General features: G+C 38.1%; 1 protein-coding gene across 1 annotated transcript in view; it reads left to right on the forward strand.

Moving 5' to 3' along the window:
* LOC134754459 (E3 ubiquitin-protein ligase MYCBP2) overlaps positions 1-17,763 on the forward strand; it is a 283,481-nt gene that overhangs the window by 262,852 nt on the left and 2,866 nt on the right. Inside the window, exons 67-73 of the mRNA XM_063690792.1 lie at positions 2,331-2,511; positions 8,652-8,909; positions 9,075-9,278; positions 11,321-11,428; positions 13,012-13,224; positions 14,664-14,822; positions 15,207-15,315. Of these exons, the coding sequence (XP_063546862.1) occupies positions 2,331-2,511; positions 8,652-8,909; positions 9,075-9,278; positions 11,321-11,428; positions 13,012-13,224; positions 14,664-14,822; positions 15,207-15,315 (1,232 nt within the window). The remainder of the gene's footprint in view (positions 1-2,330; positions 2,512-8,651; positions 8,910-9,074; positions 9,279-11,320; positions 11,429-13,011; positions 13,225-14,663; positions 14,823-15,206; positions 15,316-17,763) is intronic.

Raw genomic sequence — 17,763 nt, forward strand, 5'->3', positions numbered from 1 at the left:
TCTTAACCTTTCGTATGCGCATGTCAAAAAATTGCCATAGCAATCGTGACTTCATGTTATCCGTACTAAATTGTTGCCATCTTGTTCTTCTTAATAATTTTCTACAATTTCTTGTCGGACTATATGTACAATATGCATGTCATTTGTATTTTGTACTTAGTAATAAGTTTTTATTAATATTCATTTACATAACTATAGGTCTATTACTAGTAAAATGTTATGTTATAAAATGACATTTTACTAGTAAACCTATAATATTTTACTAGTAATGGACCTATAGTTATGTAAACGAATATATATATGTGGAGCAGATCTGCTACTAAGCATACGAAAGGTTAAATTACGATGCGTTTATCAAGATTACGACACGCCGTCAAGTATATCGGGTGCAAGTGTTTCTAGTTCTTAGTAACTAGTGGCACCAGGTTTACTTTAACCCTTGGACCGCCGGTGTCCGGTGTCTACACAAGGCAACGATACGCTGCACGCTGTAGTGTAAGTCCTTCGCATAAAAAAACCGTAAATCGATGTACAGGTTTAGCCGTTTGGCACACGCATACTAGAGGTCAAAACAAATTTTTTGACCCGCAGTTCCTAAAAAAATTTCCCCGTTAAATTGAAAAATAAAAAAAATAATGTAATTATTTTCAAAATTGCTTTCTTGGGGTTAGACATGAGGATATCACGTATCATTGGTGGTGTATTGTACAAAAAATACAGCCATATCGTATCTGGAGGAGCCCAAACTTGGTATGTTTCGAAAATTCTTTTTGTTTTAATTTAAAAAAATGGCCGAAATGTAATGATGTGATATATCTTTAGAATTGCCTCAAAAAGCCCTTTCGTATGATACCACACACGATAAATTTTAGAAAAAAAAATTTTCCATATCAAAAAAAATATTGTTTTACCACAGCTATATAAATCCATTATTTTCCAATCATTCTTATTATAATAATTCATTTAAAAAAACTGCTCCTTTCAACGTTTTTCATGTCCCTCGTCGCCGTTGTCTTGTATAAAAGACAGTTAGGGATGGGAATGTTAACTCGAATGGGAATTTTTAAAGTAAATATAAAGTCAGTAATCTGTTTTTATTTAAGTATTTGAACACACGTTAATCGTTAATTCTTGGTAACGAGTAGGTAACTACTAGAATACGTAAAACGAGAGACAGATAGGCATAACTACCTATATATGTAAAGTTAAGGGAGCTTCTTCAGCTTCGCTGTCCCGCCCATGATGCCGGTTGTCAATGTCACTGTGCGAGCGTGACAGCTATATAATTATGCGCTTGGAATAGAGATAGCAACAGGCGGGTCTCTGCTTTACTTAACACATTCACTGCCCCCAACGCACATGTGCGTTCACCGTCATACAAGTTTGTTCCCAGGCCAGGCCCCCTGGCAGTGAATGCGTTAAAACATCTGACACGGATAAAAAGGCACATAATTTATTAAGTGTACATTTTGTGAATTGAAAATAATATCCTCTCAGTTGGCATATGCCAATTTTGTGTTGTTTGAGTGACAATTTATTGACAATTATTTTGACACAAAATATCAAATCATTTTCCCAACATTACTGCAATGTTCTGCCACCAGAGTGCAGCACTAGCCCCATTAGTAAACCATAGAGTAACACTATGGCTTTAACAGTTTTTTAACAAGTTTTCAGAGATAATAATTAATAAAATATGACATTGATGCATCAAGGCGGTTTGTTTGCAGGGGACCTACCGGGAAACGCAAATCCGAAATTTCGCTGTCTGCCTCTTTATCGCTCGAATATGCAGTAACAGAGCTATTAGATAACTAAATTTCGATGTTCTTGTTTCGCGATAGACCCTCAGATTGTGGTAGTGGTGCCCCCTACGCAGAGTTTCGCATAGTATTCCCTATTTAGGCTGTAGCTTCAACTTCGATGTCGCTGTTAGATAAAAATCTATTCAGATATTAGTATCTATCTAATTAAATTAAATTCAATTCAATTCAATACTTTATTCATAAAATACAATTTTACAGGTCAGCAGCGAGTTAGCGAGATATAACACGCGGAATAGTTATTTGTGCAACAAGAGAGGAAAGTTGGTTTTTCTTGCGAGTGTTTTTTTGGAGTCCCGAGAACGCGAAAGATTCTTTAATTAAATCGCGAGCGAAGCGAGTGATTCTAAGTTAGAATCTTGAGCGTAGCGAGGGACTCAAAAACACGAGATGTAAAATAACTTCACTAGTTGTAAAGTCGCACTTTCCTCACTCCAGGGAGTGATGAAAGTAGGCTTGTTCGAGCTGCTGAAGTGAAAATATTATTGTTAATCGTTCATCGTTCAGTAGTGGGGACTCGCGTGAGTCCCGCGGGCGCGAGTCGGCGGGGGAGACGCGGCCGTACTGCGCTAACCACGACGACGGCGCCACGGTCGCAGTGGTGGAGTGCCGCATCTGCGGCGCGCTGTGCGCCGAGTGCGACCGATGTTTGCACCTCAACCGCGTCGCTCGCACGCATCACAGACAGGTATACAACGTGCATTCTACTAACACAACACTATTTAACTATTGGTGAGCAACTTGCTTACTATTGGGACCGTGCACAAATAAGTCAAATAATGAGCGCAACAAAATAACTAGATTATTCCCAAAAAATATTTACTATAATGCACTTAACACTGTGCGGAATCTTTTCATTTTTAATGTTAAATACACTTGGTTTTTGCTTTACTGAAAATAGTAAGAATTATCTGTGTATTTTATATTATTCAGTAATTTTTTCTTCGTTGTTGTTTCCTTAAAAATTCAATGAAAAAATGTACGTTTCATTATGTTTTGATGGCCCACTTCGTGATCCTTCTCCTGGGGATATGTATGATGTTTGCAAGTATAAAAACTTTGCCCTTTTTCACAGGTTTTAATCAACACTTTTTATTAGACTTATATTGACCGGGATATAGACCGTGATTACCTTTTGACATAAGTCTGGTGAAACTAACCGTGAATCATTCAAAACACTTTTTTGCTGTTGCTGTGCTGCGCCATATGTTTTGTGGTCAGGTCACTGACTATTCAGTGCCTATCTATGCAGGATGACAGCAACAAACAATCATGGAAATAATGGTTTCAAACAAACATTCATTATGGTAATATGATTCAAAATAATGGCCCAATTTCAGTATAAACATTAGGATTATTAATGTTTTCAATAAACTAAAACTGCAAAATTCTTCAATCGGTCATTTTGATTGAAACACCGTTCAGAAGCGAGCCAAACTGTGACGTCATCACTCCATGACATATTTCTTTGAGCAGCATAGACAATCTCATTGACCGTAATGCAGACGTCCTCCCCAAAGAGTTTGGATGTTCAAAATTTTATTATATTTCTTTATTTCACCATTAAACATTGATTACGTACAAAAAATATACGTACAAAAAATTACACGGTAACGGTTTATCGTTATCACTAATTAAAATCCTATAAATAAGAAATAAAACTAAAACCTAAATATAACTATAAATTACTATAATAAACATTATATATGTCGGCGGCAGATTAAAACCGGGCATATCGAGATACTCCTAGGCATATCATGAAACGCCGCCATTTCACGATCTGACTAGCGACTACCGGCCATATAGTTCAAACCTCAACGTTTAACGATTTGCCCGGCGACGTTTAGGCATATCAAATAAGTAGGGTGTTTCATGATCTGCCTAGCGACCACTAGCCATATCGTGCAAACTTCAAGTTGTGATGTTCCTAGGCAGATCATGAAACGCCGGCATTTTGTGATCTGCCTAGTGATCACCAGCTATATCGTGCAAACCTCACGGGGTGATATTCCTAGGCAGATCATGAAACGCCGGCATTTCATGATCGGCCTAGAGACTACTAGCCAAATCGAGCAAACTTCAAGGTGTGATATTTCTAGGCAGATCATGAAATGCCGGCATTACGTGATCTGCCTAGCGATTACCAGCCATATCGTGCAAACCTCACGGGGTGATATTCCTAGGCAGATCATGAAACGCCGGCATTTCATGATCTGCCTAGCGACCACCAGCCATATCGTGCAAACTTCAAGGTGTGATATTCCTAGGAAGATCGTCGCATCGAAATCGCCGTGAAGTTGGGCGAGTGTGGAGTCATACGTCATCTCCGCGAAGTCGCGCCGCGATTTACGCACATAGTCTGGAGGGGCCTTTTCCAATACACAATTTTCACAAAAAATACGTACCTACGATATTCCTTCGCGCCTACATTTTTTTAATTTGCTCCGCACTAATGGCTACGATCTGGCAACACTGGCGGCCGCAGCGCCACATAGAATGCAGCGCCACCAGTGGTAAAAAATGCAATTATTTTACGATGCGCCCGGTATCTATCTGCCGCATCTTTTATAATAGTCTAAGATACGGCATATATGGTCGACCTTCACCCATACGTCTGACGGATGAAACTTACATTTTATGAAAGAAAGTATGTTCCTGAACATAAGCAAATAGGGTTGCCTAAAGAAATATGGTCAAGGCTATTTTCAATAAATTTTTGAAAAAAAATTTTTTTCTTCAAATTTCACCTATTTATCTGACGAACGAAATAAGTTCCAATGGAAAGTATACAACTTGTACAACATGAATAAATTAGGTTGCCTATGTTTTTCCGGTCACTATTATGAGGTTGCCGTGTTTAAACGGGTGAGTTAAAATCGATAATTGCACCCATCTGTCTGACGCTTGAATTATATATCAAAATAATGGTAATTTTATTGCGAATACAATGGTATAGGGTTGCCTCCAAAAATCCGGTCACAAATAAGGGTTGTCAAGGCTTTAAAAGAAAAGACTTCTAGCGATAGCTCAAAAACGGCTTAACTGATCATGATTGTTTTAACTATTTTCGAATGTGTTTATTAATTACTATTTTTGTGATTTTTTTCATAATTTTTGGATGCATGGTTCAAAGGTTAGAAGGAAAAACCCTTTTTTTCCTTTCTAAATAATTATTTCCAAAATGATTCACTTTATAAAAAAATGTTGTTTCAAGACCCCTATTTATTTTGAAAGACCTATCTAACGACACCCCACACTATAGGGTTGAAACAATAAAAAAATTGTCACACACATTTTGTTTCTTTCAAAGCGATTATTTCCGAAATTATTCACTTAATCAAAAAATGATTTTCTAAAATCCCTATTCATTTTAAAAGACCTATCCAACAATATCCAGCACTGTAGGGTTGAAACGATAAAAAAAATGTTACACACATTTTGTTTCTTTCGAAGCGATTGTCTCCTAAAATATTCACTTTATCCCTATGGTGTGGGATGTCGTTGGATAGGTATTTTAAAATGGATAGGGGTTTTCTGAAATTAATTGTTGATAAAGTGAATATTTTCGGAAATAATCGCCTCGAAAGAAACAAAATGTATGTAAGGATTTTTTGGTTAGTTTCAACCCTATAATGTGGGATGTCGTTGGATAGGTCTTTTAAAATAAATAGGGATTTTAGAAAAACATTTTTTGATAAAGTGAATATTTTCGAAAATAATCGCTTTGAAAGAAACAAAATGTGTGTGACAATTTTTTTATTGTTTCAACCCTATAGTGTGGGATGTCGTTAGATAGGTCTTTCAAAATAAATAGGGGTCTTTAAACAACATTTTTTGACAGTGAATATTTGCGGAAATAATCCCTTCCAAAGAAATAAAATGTATGTCAGGATTTTTTCTTTCATTTCAAACCTATAGTGCCGGATATTGTTCGATAGGTCTTTTAAAATGAATAGGGGTTTTCAAAAATCAATTGTTGATAAAGTGAATATTTTCGGAAATAATCGCCTCGAAAGAAACAAAATGTATGTAAGGATTTTTTGTTTCGTTTCAACCCTATAATGTGGGATGTCGTTGGATAGGTCTTTTAAAATAAATATGGATTTTAGAAAAACATTTTTTGATAAAGTGAATATTTTCGGAAATAATCGCTTTGAAAGAAACAAAATGTGTATGACAATTTTTTTATTATTTCAACCCTATAGTGTGGGGTGTCGTTAGATAGGTCTTTCAAAATAAATAGGGGTCTTTAAACAACATTTTTTGATAAAGTCAATCATTTCGGAAATAATTATTTAGAAAGGAAAAAAAAGGGTTTTTCCTTCTAACTTTTGAACCATGCATCCAAAAATTATGAAAAAAATCACAAAAATAGTGATTAATAAACACATTCGAAAATAGTTAAAACAATCGTGATCAGTTAAGCCGTTTTTGAGTTATCGCTAAAAGTCTTTCCTTTTTATTTTCTTTTAAAGCCTGGTAACCCTTATTTGTGACCGGATTTTTGCAGGCAACCCTATACCATTGTATTCGCATACAATTACCATTATTTTGATATGCAATTCAAGCGTCAGACAGATGGGTGCAATTATCGATTTTAACTCACCCGTTTAAACACGGCAACCTCATAATAGTGACCGGAAAAACATAGGCAACCTAATTTATTCATGTTGTACAAGTTGTATACTTTCCATTGGAACTTATTTCGTTCGTCAGACAAATCGGTGAAATTTGAATAAAAAAAAATATTTTCAAAAATTTATTTAAAATAGCCTTGACCATATTTCTTTAGGCAACCCTATTTATTTATGTTCAGGAACATATTTTCTTTCATAAAATATAAGTTTCATCCGTCAGACGTATGGGTGAAGGTCGACCATATATGCCGTATCTGCTACTATAAGGCATATTGTGATATGCCTGGGTTAATCTTAGTCAGATCATGAAATGGCGGCGTTTCATGATATGCCTAGGAATATCTCAACTTGAAGTTTGCACGATATGGCTAGTGGTCGCTAGGCAGATGATGAAATGTCGGCGTTTCATGATCTGCCTAGGAATATCACACGTTCACGGCGATTTCGCAGTTTGGTTTGCGGCAAAATGGCGGAAAAGCATCAGCTGATCGAGTAGATTATCTACGGCATCATATGTGGTTTAGCTGTTTTTCCATTTTGTTTTGTTGTAAAACCGTAAAATATAGTCGCTTAATACAATATAATTCTAATTTATAATTGATATTTATCTTTCCACTTGAAACCCTTGAAGATTACACGATATGGCTAGTTGTCGCTAGTCAGATCACGAAATGCCGGCGTTTCATGTCATTTTACGATGCGCCCGGTATGAAGCTAGGAATATCAATATATTAGGCAGATCGTGATATGCCTGGGTTATTCTTAGTCTTTCAAAATGTCAAAATGCATAGAAGTTTTGGAGGTTTCAAGCTTTTTTATCGGGAATTTTCACTCTTTATTCATAATTGTGGTAAATCTTTGTCCACCTTTGGTTAATCGTGGACATCATGGTAAACAATAGATACCTACTCGTATAACTCAATAAATGTTAGTGGTTTAAGAAAAGTGCCAACTAAAATATATGCAAAATTAAACAGGTTGAAAATATGACACATTAAAATACCTTTGTGTATATAGAACGTATTGAATTTATAAAAATAAGCATAGAAGAATTTTGCGATCTATTTTTCTGGACCTACATATACAGTGGTGCCAACTGGTGAGCACAAAAACGGTAGCCCTCATTGTGATTCTGGTCAAAAGTCTCGTGATGACAAAGTTTAAAGTTTGTACGGAACCCTCGGTGCGTGAGTTTAACGAACTCGCACTTGACGGTTTTTTTAAAGGGCCTTTATTAAGTATTACGCGCAAGGGCGCGAGTGTGATATTTAGGACATGTTGCCGGTTAATGCCGACTCTGCTCATTCCTCATACAAACAAACCTCAATTAGTTCATTTACATTAATTTTATTCCTTAGGTTGGTATTACAGTTACACCTGGCCAATATCTTGGCCTAATCAATGTGCATTGCATCTCACTCTCTCACTAAGCAAAATGTGAGATGCAAATACATATTGGACAAAGAATTTAGAAAGAAAGAAAGAAGAAAGAAAGAAAATAAATTTATTCAGGACGCTTACAGTATTGCTTAAATGTAATACAAATCTTTTGTTAATATAAAACATAAACGTCACTGAAAAGGTCTCCCCTCAGCTTGATGTCAAGTTACCTTTCAGGTATCTTGACGCTGGTCGTCCGTGGTCACGGAGACCAGTCCTGTTCAAGCGATCGCGTCAGCACGTAAACTTAACTATATAACATTGGTTCAACTAAATTGAGATCAGAACAGATATTACAAATAAATATTAGGTACCTATTTCAATTTGACTTATTTAGTATATATAATGTATGGCTTATTTAATAGCATATTTGTAAGACTTAGAGTTGACTGAAAATTGCTTAGACAAAATTTAAAGTAAAGGTTGGCACTTACAAGTGATCTACTCTTTGAACAGATTTCTGCAAATTCAAAATATACTTTTTGTATTCTACTTTGAAAGACAAAATGAAAATTAGACAGGTGCACAGGTGGAATACCACCCTTATTTACAAATACATAAGTCAAAATGGTAGATTAAGATAAAACGATTAATAGTTAATTGAGTATTGTAGCGCGTTTATACATAACGAAGCCACTAAGTGATGAGTATGTTACATTTATACAGCAATATAATTTGCAAGATTCACCTCTATTTGTACCATTTTTTTATGAAAAAGAAACCATAATAACTCTCATGTTTTGTTATCAAGATTTGTAAAGAGGAAGAGAGCGCAATCCGTATTGACATCCACGAGGGCTGCGGGCGCGCGAAGCTGTTCTGGCTGTTGTTGCTGGTGGACCGACGCACGCTGAAGGCATTGGCCGAGTTCCGCGGCGTGGAGGCGTGCGCGCGCGTCGAGCCTGCAGGCGGCGCGCCTCCGCTGGCCGGGACGTGCCGCTTCTGCGGCGCGCAAGGCAACTCCGGCCTGCTCGCTATCGGGAACGTATGCGCAGATCATCAGTGCCAGGTAACCAGCGCTTCTCGGTTCGCGATCTTCGTAAATCAGGGGTGGACTTCATAACTCACGAAACATCGTTTGATTCCTGCAATTCCATTATAATAAGCAATAATCTATTCATATTTGCACAAATCTTGTAACGAGTAAAGTTAAAAGTATTAACTTTCATATAAGGAGCACGGGCGGGAGGCGTGCGTGCGCGTGCTGGCGTGCGGGCACGCGTGCGGCGGCGTACGCGGCGAGCGTGCGTGCCTGCCGTGCCTGTTTGGTTGCGGCGCGGGTGCCGCGGCCGACGCGCCGGTGCCACTGCGCCAGGACGCCGACGACATGTGCATGATCTGCTTCACCGACCCGCTGCAAGCTGCGCCCGCTATACAGGTACATGCTCGTTAGATTGCAGTAGGTATTTGGTCGATCGACTGAATTCATTGTAGTTAACAATGTACCGAATATTGCATGCAAGTTCTTGAACCATCCAAATGGGCCTGCATTTGTGATTTGGTACCCATTTGCTGGAAATTAACTTCAGTTTAATAATTAGCAACGAAATATCAAATAATTGCCAAGTATTATAAGTAAGCCGCCGAGCAATAGTACATTACTACAGAGGCCGGGAAGTAAGGGGTTGCCGGCCGAATGCATATATACGGCCGAACGTAGTGAGGCCGGATAGTTATGAGGCCGACAACCCCTTTTCACGCCGATGTATGTATAGTGCTTTTCTCAAACATGCAATGAAATAAATAAAGAAATCTCCACGAAATCAAAGTTTTAATTCTAAAGAAACTAAAAGTAAACTAGGCACAAAATATAACTACCACCTGTACCTATCTTTTTCACACGAGTCGTATATTTTACACATGTAGAAGTTTATCAATTTATTACACAAATTTTCAAGATATATTTATGTATCTTTGATTTTTCGCCTTGCATCCTTCTGACTGTAGTTTTAGCCGCATAACTAAGATTACATAGTTTTTTATGTTGATATTATGCTTCACATACATCGTTGCCTTAAACATGGAGTATAATTAACAGGTATTCATTTAATATTTTCGTCGGAACTTATATTATTAAATAACACAATCAACAACGCACAATAAATCCAATAAAATAGAATTACACATACACAATGAACTCAACTTTACCTCCAAAACGATTAAAAAAATACCTACGCGTGTTTGAGTAGACATTTTTACCGCTAATATTTAAATGAAATATAATTTGTCAAAGGACTGTCTCATTTCAAACATAGACGGAGATAATCATACTATCTTTTTGTATTACACTAGTACTAGCACCCAAAAGAAAAGGATGAGAATAGTTTTTTTGATCTTATTTACTGACAAGCTGGTTTGACCAACTATATTTTAAATCTGATTTGTAGGTAAATTTGCAATTAAATATTATTGGAATTTGTTAATAATGTTTTATTTATAATTTTTTTGTAAATTTGATACAAATAAAACTACAAAATATATTATTGTTAGTTTTTTAAAGGGTTATTGGCAGAATGTTATTCCGAACCATAAGCAAATATTGGTTATAGTTTTTTTTGGCTGAATGCCATGATGCTGTGTCACAAATATATGTGAAATGGAAATTAAAAAAGAGCCACTTCCCGGCCTAGGCCTGCAACTTTGTATGAAATTTCATAACAGTCCCCTCGTCTAGCCGCGCCGGAGACGTGATACTTCCCAGCCTAATATAAAGAACGTAATATCAATATTACATAGCATGTTTGAGAAAAAATATCTTTTTATGCTTCAAAAGGGTATCTTTTTGTTATTCTTATTATATAGGTAGAAATAGCTATTTATGCAACAAGTGCGGAAATCATCTTTACGCACGTGTATCATACAATGATTTACTATCATTGTGCGAGTAAATAAAAAAAACATATCATGGCAAATAAGTTTAATTATTAAACAGAGTATTTTAAATCGACACGAGTTGCGAATTACCTATTCGGACGTGTATCGTACAACGTTTTACAGTACATATGGCCCTTTAAACTTTCGACATGTGCACTAGTGCGAAAAAGACCACTTTTCGTGCATATGTCGAAAGTTTAAAGGGCCATATGTACTGTAAAACGTTGTACGATACACGTGCGAATAGGTAATTCGCAACTCGTGTCGATTTTCCTCTTTTCCGCACTTGTATCGTAAATAACTATAATATAGTAAGGTATATTATAGGTACCTTGAAAAGACTTGAAATTATAATTATATTGCTATTTTGAAAATATTTTATGGACAAACATGTTTGGTAATGTAATATTCTTGCTGAAGTTCCATGTTAAGTACCTACATACATAATTATATGATATGCTTTTGATTATTAATTCCGTTTTTCACCTGTTTGTGTCCCATTGTATTTCTATAAATCACAGTATTAACTCTATTCATTGTCAACAGTTGAAATGTGGACATGTGTTTCACCTGCACTGCTGTAAGAAAGTTTTAGCCAATAAATGGATAGGGCCCAGAATTACATTCTCCTTCTCCATGTGCCCTATATGCAAGGTAAGTCATGTGATTTTTACTATCATTTTGCAGTTGTATACTGTGAGCTATATAAGAGTTGTTGTTTTAAATTACGTCTCACGGTTTTCTCCTCATATTGTCCAATTAGATGGTCCATTGGGATAAGGTATTAGGCATTTCCACGTCCTACGGTGGAAATGCACACGCTCATTTGCTTCAGTGATTAACTTGTTTTAGTTTTGCTTGTTTTAGTGAGTGTTTTGATTATTAACAATATTTATATTAAGCTTAGAAATAAATTAAAAGAGGAAAAATTCACTGTCTTGGATATTCGCTGCATTGGGTACGGTCTTGGTGGCTCAGATGGTAGAGCACTGTACTAGTCCTGTGGTCGTGGGTTCAAGTCCCACCCACGACAGTACATTTTTATTTCACTTTTAATTTATTTCTACGCTTAATAGCATCGTTCGCAGACGTTTCTGCTTGTATTAAACAGTAAATAGCGAATGATGATGATGATGATTTATTGATTTATATTAAACAGTAAAATACTAAAGTTGTTGTTCAACCGCTCGTGCTAATACTGACACCCGAGCAAGAGAAAGATTCCAAAATTTCGAAAATGGAATCTTGAGCGTTGCGAGGGTTTCAAGGCACGAGGGTAAAACAAATTTTGCTTCCGAGTGAAACACAAAGTTTTTCACCACACCAACGCGACGAAAACACTAAAGTCGGTCAAGCCATTTCCGCCAGTTGAAAAAAGCGGCAAATTTAAAAAAAATTGGCACGATGGATAATTGTACCATAGAAAATTTTGATTTCGCGCCTTTTTCTACTGACAAAGTTGTTTGACCGGCTATAACTGTAATATATCGAACAAAATCAAACCCACGGAGTAGGATGGAGATGGCAAGTGGGCGTTCCCTTGTATAGGTATTGTACAGATTGTCGTGGTCGACTCACTGTATGCACACACTATGCTCAGTAGTTTTGTTAACTAACTACATACTTGAATGACGTTCATGTGACACGTATGTTTATGTAACAAAATATTGTTTATTAAATTTAAAATGCCGTATTGTGTGCCGAAATAATAGCTATATAATAAATCTTCCACGCGGAGGTATTTTCTATAACCAGAAAATGATATTTTAGAATGTAACCTGATAAACACAAAAATACAGTTTGTTTGGCATTATTTACGTAATACGTTGTTTTTTTTATTTTATTATTATTATTATTTTTTATTTAGGCAACAAACAGTTATACAAAAATGATGTAATAAAATAATAAGCAATGTGTTAATAAACCTTGTGTGCCCTACCTTAATAAAATAATTTCTAATCTAAAGTAGCTAGTGTAGGAGCAGTAAGCGGAAAACAAAGTTATCATTAATTAACAAACTTATCAGTAACTTGAGTGTATCTATATATTAAATTCTACTTTATTTCTAAGAACTTAGAGTTCATACTCTTTTGTTATTACTATTTATAATTGTCTAGAATATTCGATATCCTAAATGTCAAATAACTTACGCTACTCAAATGCTACGGCGAATGCCAAATAGGTCTTATCATAATTTACCAGTTGGTGTGGTGAAAATAAGTTTTAAAATATAATAGGAGGACATGTGCCACTGGACACTGGAGGAGCTGCTAGCGCCGATCAGAAGGCTGCGCGAGGAGGTGCGGCGCAAAGCGCTGATGCGGCTAGAGTACGAGGGGCTGGCCACGGCGGCCGGCAGCGCGACGGGCGGCCGCGCACGCACGCCCCAGGACCCCGCCTCCTACGCCATGGAGCGATACGCGTACTACGTGTGCCATAAATGTGGCAAGGTATAGTATAGTATAGTGACTCGAACAAATACCAGGCATACACAATACAACTAAAGTTAACGACCCGACCCGACCCCATTATACATATATCAAGTATTTCTTATTTGAGTTGCTATTGAAAAAATATATTTCGCCTGTAAAGGTGCAGTACAAATTAGCCTTTTATTCTAATAAATTTCTACAGGAAAGACACGAACTTGTTAACCTTACAATAAAATCTGTACGACCCATTTTATTATTTTTATTAGTATTTTTTAAAGCATTACTAGGAAAATGCTTAAAAAATACAAAATTTCTATTATACTTTATTATCTATCTATTATAACTATTATAAGGAGTGGTTCGGAAAACAAGTGACAGCACATTATGTGAATTTTTAGGGTTCCGTATCTCAAAAGGAAAAAACGGAACCCTTATAGGATCACTCGTGCGTCTGTCTGTCTGTCTGTCCGTCTGTCACAGCCTATTTTCTCCGAAACAACTGGACCAATTAAGTTGAAATTTGGTACACATATGTAAGTTTGTTTGTGTGTTTGTGGGGCACTTTTGGGGGTAAATGAGAAAATTAAAAAATAAAGTTTGTCAAACTATATCGTGTTACATATCAAATGAAAGAGCTCATTGTGAGAATCTCAAATATATTTTCTTTATAATTTTAAGATAAACAGTTTAGAAGTTATTCAAGAAAATAGGCAAAAAATGACTATTCCCCCCCCCCTTTATCTCCGAAACTACTGGGTCTAAAATTATGAAAAAAATATACAAAATAGATCTATATCTATATATCACAGGAAAACCTATTAGAAAAGTGCAGTCAATCGTGAGTCGGACTTAATTACTTAGTTTTTGATCCGACCCCTACGGGTTTTTTAAAGACATTTCACTCACGTTTCACATCATAATAAATACATTGTTTAAATTATGTAATGTACGGAACCCTTGGAACGCGAGTCCGACTCGCACGTGGCCGGTTTTTCATTATATTTTGTGATAATTTTTAATCAGTGCATTTTTAATAGTAATCTGTAGATACTATTCTATAAAATACTATAAATTGGTTATTACTTGGAATGACAGCTGATGTAGATGACTCTGTACAGCTCCGTACATTATGCGGTAACTATCAAAAGATGAGGCTTGATAATCCAGTGACCACTAAACATGACGCTGTACAACGCCATCTCTTTCAGTTGTTCTAATTCTAACAGGGCGAGCATTTCTATTTGAAGTTGTACCCGGCAACTTTGTGTTAGAATTGGGAATTTTTATGTTATTTGTACTCAGAATCACGACCTCTTTCCAGTTTTCCATCCTTAGAGCGTTTTCATATTATCCAATCCGATATCGGATGTAGGAAATAATGAAAAATTCTAAAATGTAAAATGCAACTTGGGGGTACCACTTTGATTACAAATGGCCAATAAGGAACTGTCGTACAGGCGTACTTCGGAGGGCTGGCGCGGTGCGAGGCAGAGACGAGCGGCTGGTGGGAGCCGGCCGAGCTGGTGTGCGGCGCCTGCAGCGACGTGGCCGGCGCGCGCACCTGCCCCAAGCACGGCGCCGACTTCCTCGAGTACAAGTGCCGTTACTGCTGCTCGGTATACACTCTCATTAATATCTAACTACAAAGCACGAGTAGGTTACGAGTTAGGGAACACCATATCAAAGGCTGGTCCGGCACACCACTTTTCGAATGGACACGTTTCGTGTGAACAAGCATACTATATGCGTTGGATATCTTGCTTTATAGTACCTGTGCCTTGCCCTGCCCTGCCTGCGGCTAGGAATCTGGTGTGGGAGCATGTAAGGGTAACTAGTCGTTTCCTTGGACCTCGTGTTCAAATTATGGTGGTCGATCTTTCAAATTTACCAAAATAATTACCTAAAAAATTGCATAGCTGCCATTCCTACGATCTTCCAAAGATAGAGAATTTTTTTGACTGCTTCTCTAGCCTACATGCCACGGTGTTGTGTAATTGCAGGTGGCCGTTTTCTTCTGTTTCGGCACATCGCACTTCTGCAACGCCTGCCATGATGATTTCCAACGAGTCACCAACATACCAAAGCATCATTTACCTCAGTGCCCAGCAGGTACGGAAAATATCAAAGCATTAACTACCCCAGTGCGCAGCAGGTACGGCTCATTCCACAGCATCAACTACCCCAGTGCCCAGCAGGCACTGAACATACCAAAGCATCAACTACCCCAGTGCCCGGCAGGTACGGAACATTCCGATGCATCAATTACCTCATTGCTCGGCAGCTACGGAAAATTCCAAAGCAGCAACTACCTCAGTGCTCGGCAGGTACGGAACATACCAATGCATCATCTACCCAAGTGCCCGGCAGGTACGGAACATTCCAAAGCATCAACGACCTCAGTGCTCGTCAGGTATTTTTTATGGTCAGTCAAAAAATAAAAAGTTAAAAACATTGCAGTATCGATTTCGGGACCGCAATGTTGCACACAAATTCCATTATTTGTCGAGTTTTAAACTTTTTAAAAGTTAAAGTGGCCATATCAAATGAAGGCATAGGTCCATTAAACAGCCAAACAGATGATCAGTACTTATTATTATAATGTTGGTACCGCGACTATTTAGGTGTCTCAAATAAGTAGGCGTATTTTCAGCAGAAAAATACACTTATTTTTAATTAAAAAAATAAAAAGGCGGCAAAGCAAATCTTTTTACTTTTTTCTGTGAAAATATATACATACATAAGAACGTTGCTTCTGTAAAATATTTCTATTATATTTGTATTTATGCGCCATTTTTGAGAAAAGCACTATATATGACTCGGCTGAAAGGCTACTTGCTGGCTTCGGATTCAATTAAACGGACTCCCAAGGTCGTCCGTTTAAAACGAATCCTCAGCCAGCAAGTAGCTACTTCCGAGCCTCGACAATAATATACTATTGTGACATGTTAGTGGGCCCCGGGTGGTTGAAGTTCGGCTACTTGTATAAATGGAAGCATATATTTTACACAACCAGCAATTAGGCTCTGTTATCCTTAACGAATTTTTTCTCCTTTCTTGGGGCATGGATCCCGTTTGGATAAAGGCCTCCTCCCATTTCTTTCATAAATTTCTATGTTTGGCATTGTACATTCAGTCTTTCCCGGCAACCTCTACTATGTCATCGGTCCACCGTTTGACGTGTGTGTGTTTGAAACATATTTTAACCAAATTTGAAAACTAAAATTAAAAACTAAATAATTGAAAAGAGTATGGAAACAAAGAGGCTATAATAATAATAATAATAAGCCCGCAGGGCAGCTTGTGGCGAGCTGTTGGGGAGAGACGACCCCACGGACCCGAGTGCTCCAGAGAGTCGGTCAGGGTCTCCGTCTCCGGCGTGTCTTCGCCGGTCGGAATGGACCCCAAGGGGACCCGCAGGACTCTCAGCTCTGGCTTGCAGCGGCAAGTCACCACCTGCCTCGATAACGTGTGTTAGCATTGTTATGGCAGGTGTCCGGACTTTTTTACAATAGCCCAGTCTCATTGTCCACCCAAACTTCAATCCATAGACCGGTATACTGTTCACTTTTTCTACAAGAGTCCCAATGCCTGCTGCGACCGGTTCATGGGTGTCTATTGTTGCGCCTGTGAACGGGTTCCAGCAGGCGTTCTACATGACATTAAAGCTCTCCAAGGGGCCTCTACGTGTTGGATCTATATCCCCACGCAAGCCTATCAAAAGACCGGGATTTATAGGCCCGTGAAATCCGAGGAGATACAAATAATAATAATAACCCCGCGGGGGCAGCTTGTGGCGAGCTGACGGTGAGTGGCGACACCGCGGACCCCTATTCCAGAGGGCCCTTTCATCTGGCCCTCGCCTCTGTGCTTGCCTTGACTGGCCGGCTAGAGTGGAGTCGCAAGAGCGGGACCTATGCTCCAGGTTGGAAGTGTAAAATGTCATAACGCCGGCGGCCTGCTGAACGGATTACCGGGATCTGGCTACCGCAGACTCACCTCTCGACAACCTCACAGCCACTCTGAAGTGTTGCTCTATTGTCGCACTGTGCGTGCGGCCGTTGTAGGGCCCACTAAATTAATTGGCGAGTCACCACCTGTCCTTAACAATTTTGAGACTGATTGTCACGGCAGGTGTCCGCTAGTCTCTCCCATAGCCCATTATCCAGTCCATCCAACATTCAAATCTATAGCCCATGACCTTAGTTCCCATCGCAGTACAAATGTGCTGCACTGCAATAGTCTTTTCACCTCAGCAGCTCGAACAAGCCTACTTTCGTCACTCCAGGGAGTGAAACAATGTAGCTTTTTAATTTAGTGAAGGCCATGAACTTCATACTTTTATTCCTTTTTTTTTAATGGTATGGTACGGTACGAAGTACGAGAACATATTAAAGTTTAGGTCCGGACCGGACCGGACCGGACCGTATCGTATCGTATCGTATCGTACATATTATAATACTTTTTTTTTCTGTTTATTCTGTGTAATTCGAAATACATTTTAACCTTTAATATGTTCTCACTACTGAGGTGAAAAATTATGTGTGCAACACGAGAGCA

The sequence above is a fragment of the Cydia strobilella genome, chromosome Z (genome assembly GCF_947568885.1).
Source record: "Cydia strobilella chromosome Z, ilCydStro3.1, whole genome shotgun sequence".
In the NCBI taxonomy this organism is placed as follows: Eukaryota; Metazoa; Arthropoda; class Insecta; order Lepidoptera; family Tortricidae; genus Cydia; species Cydia strobilella.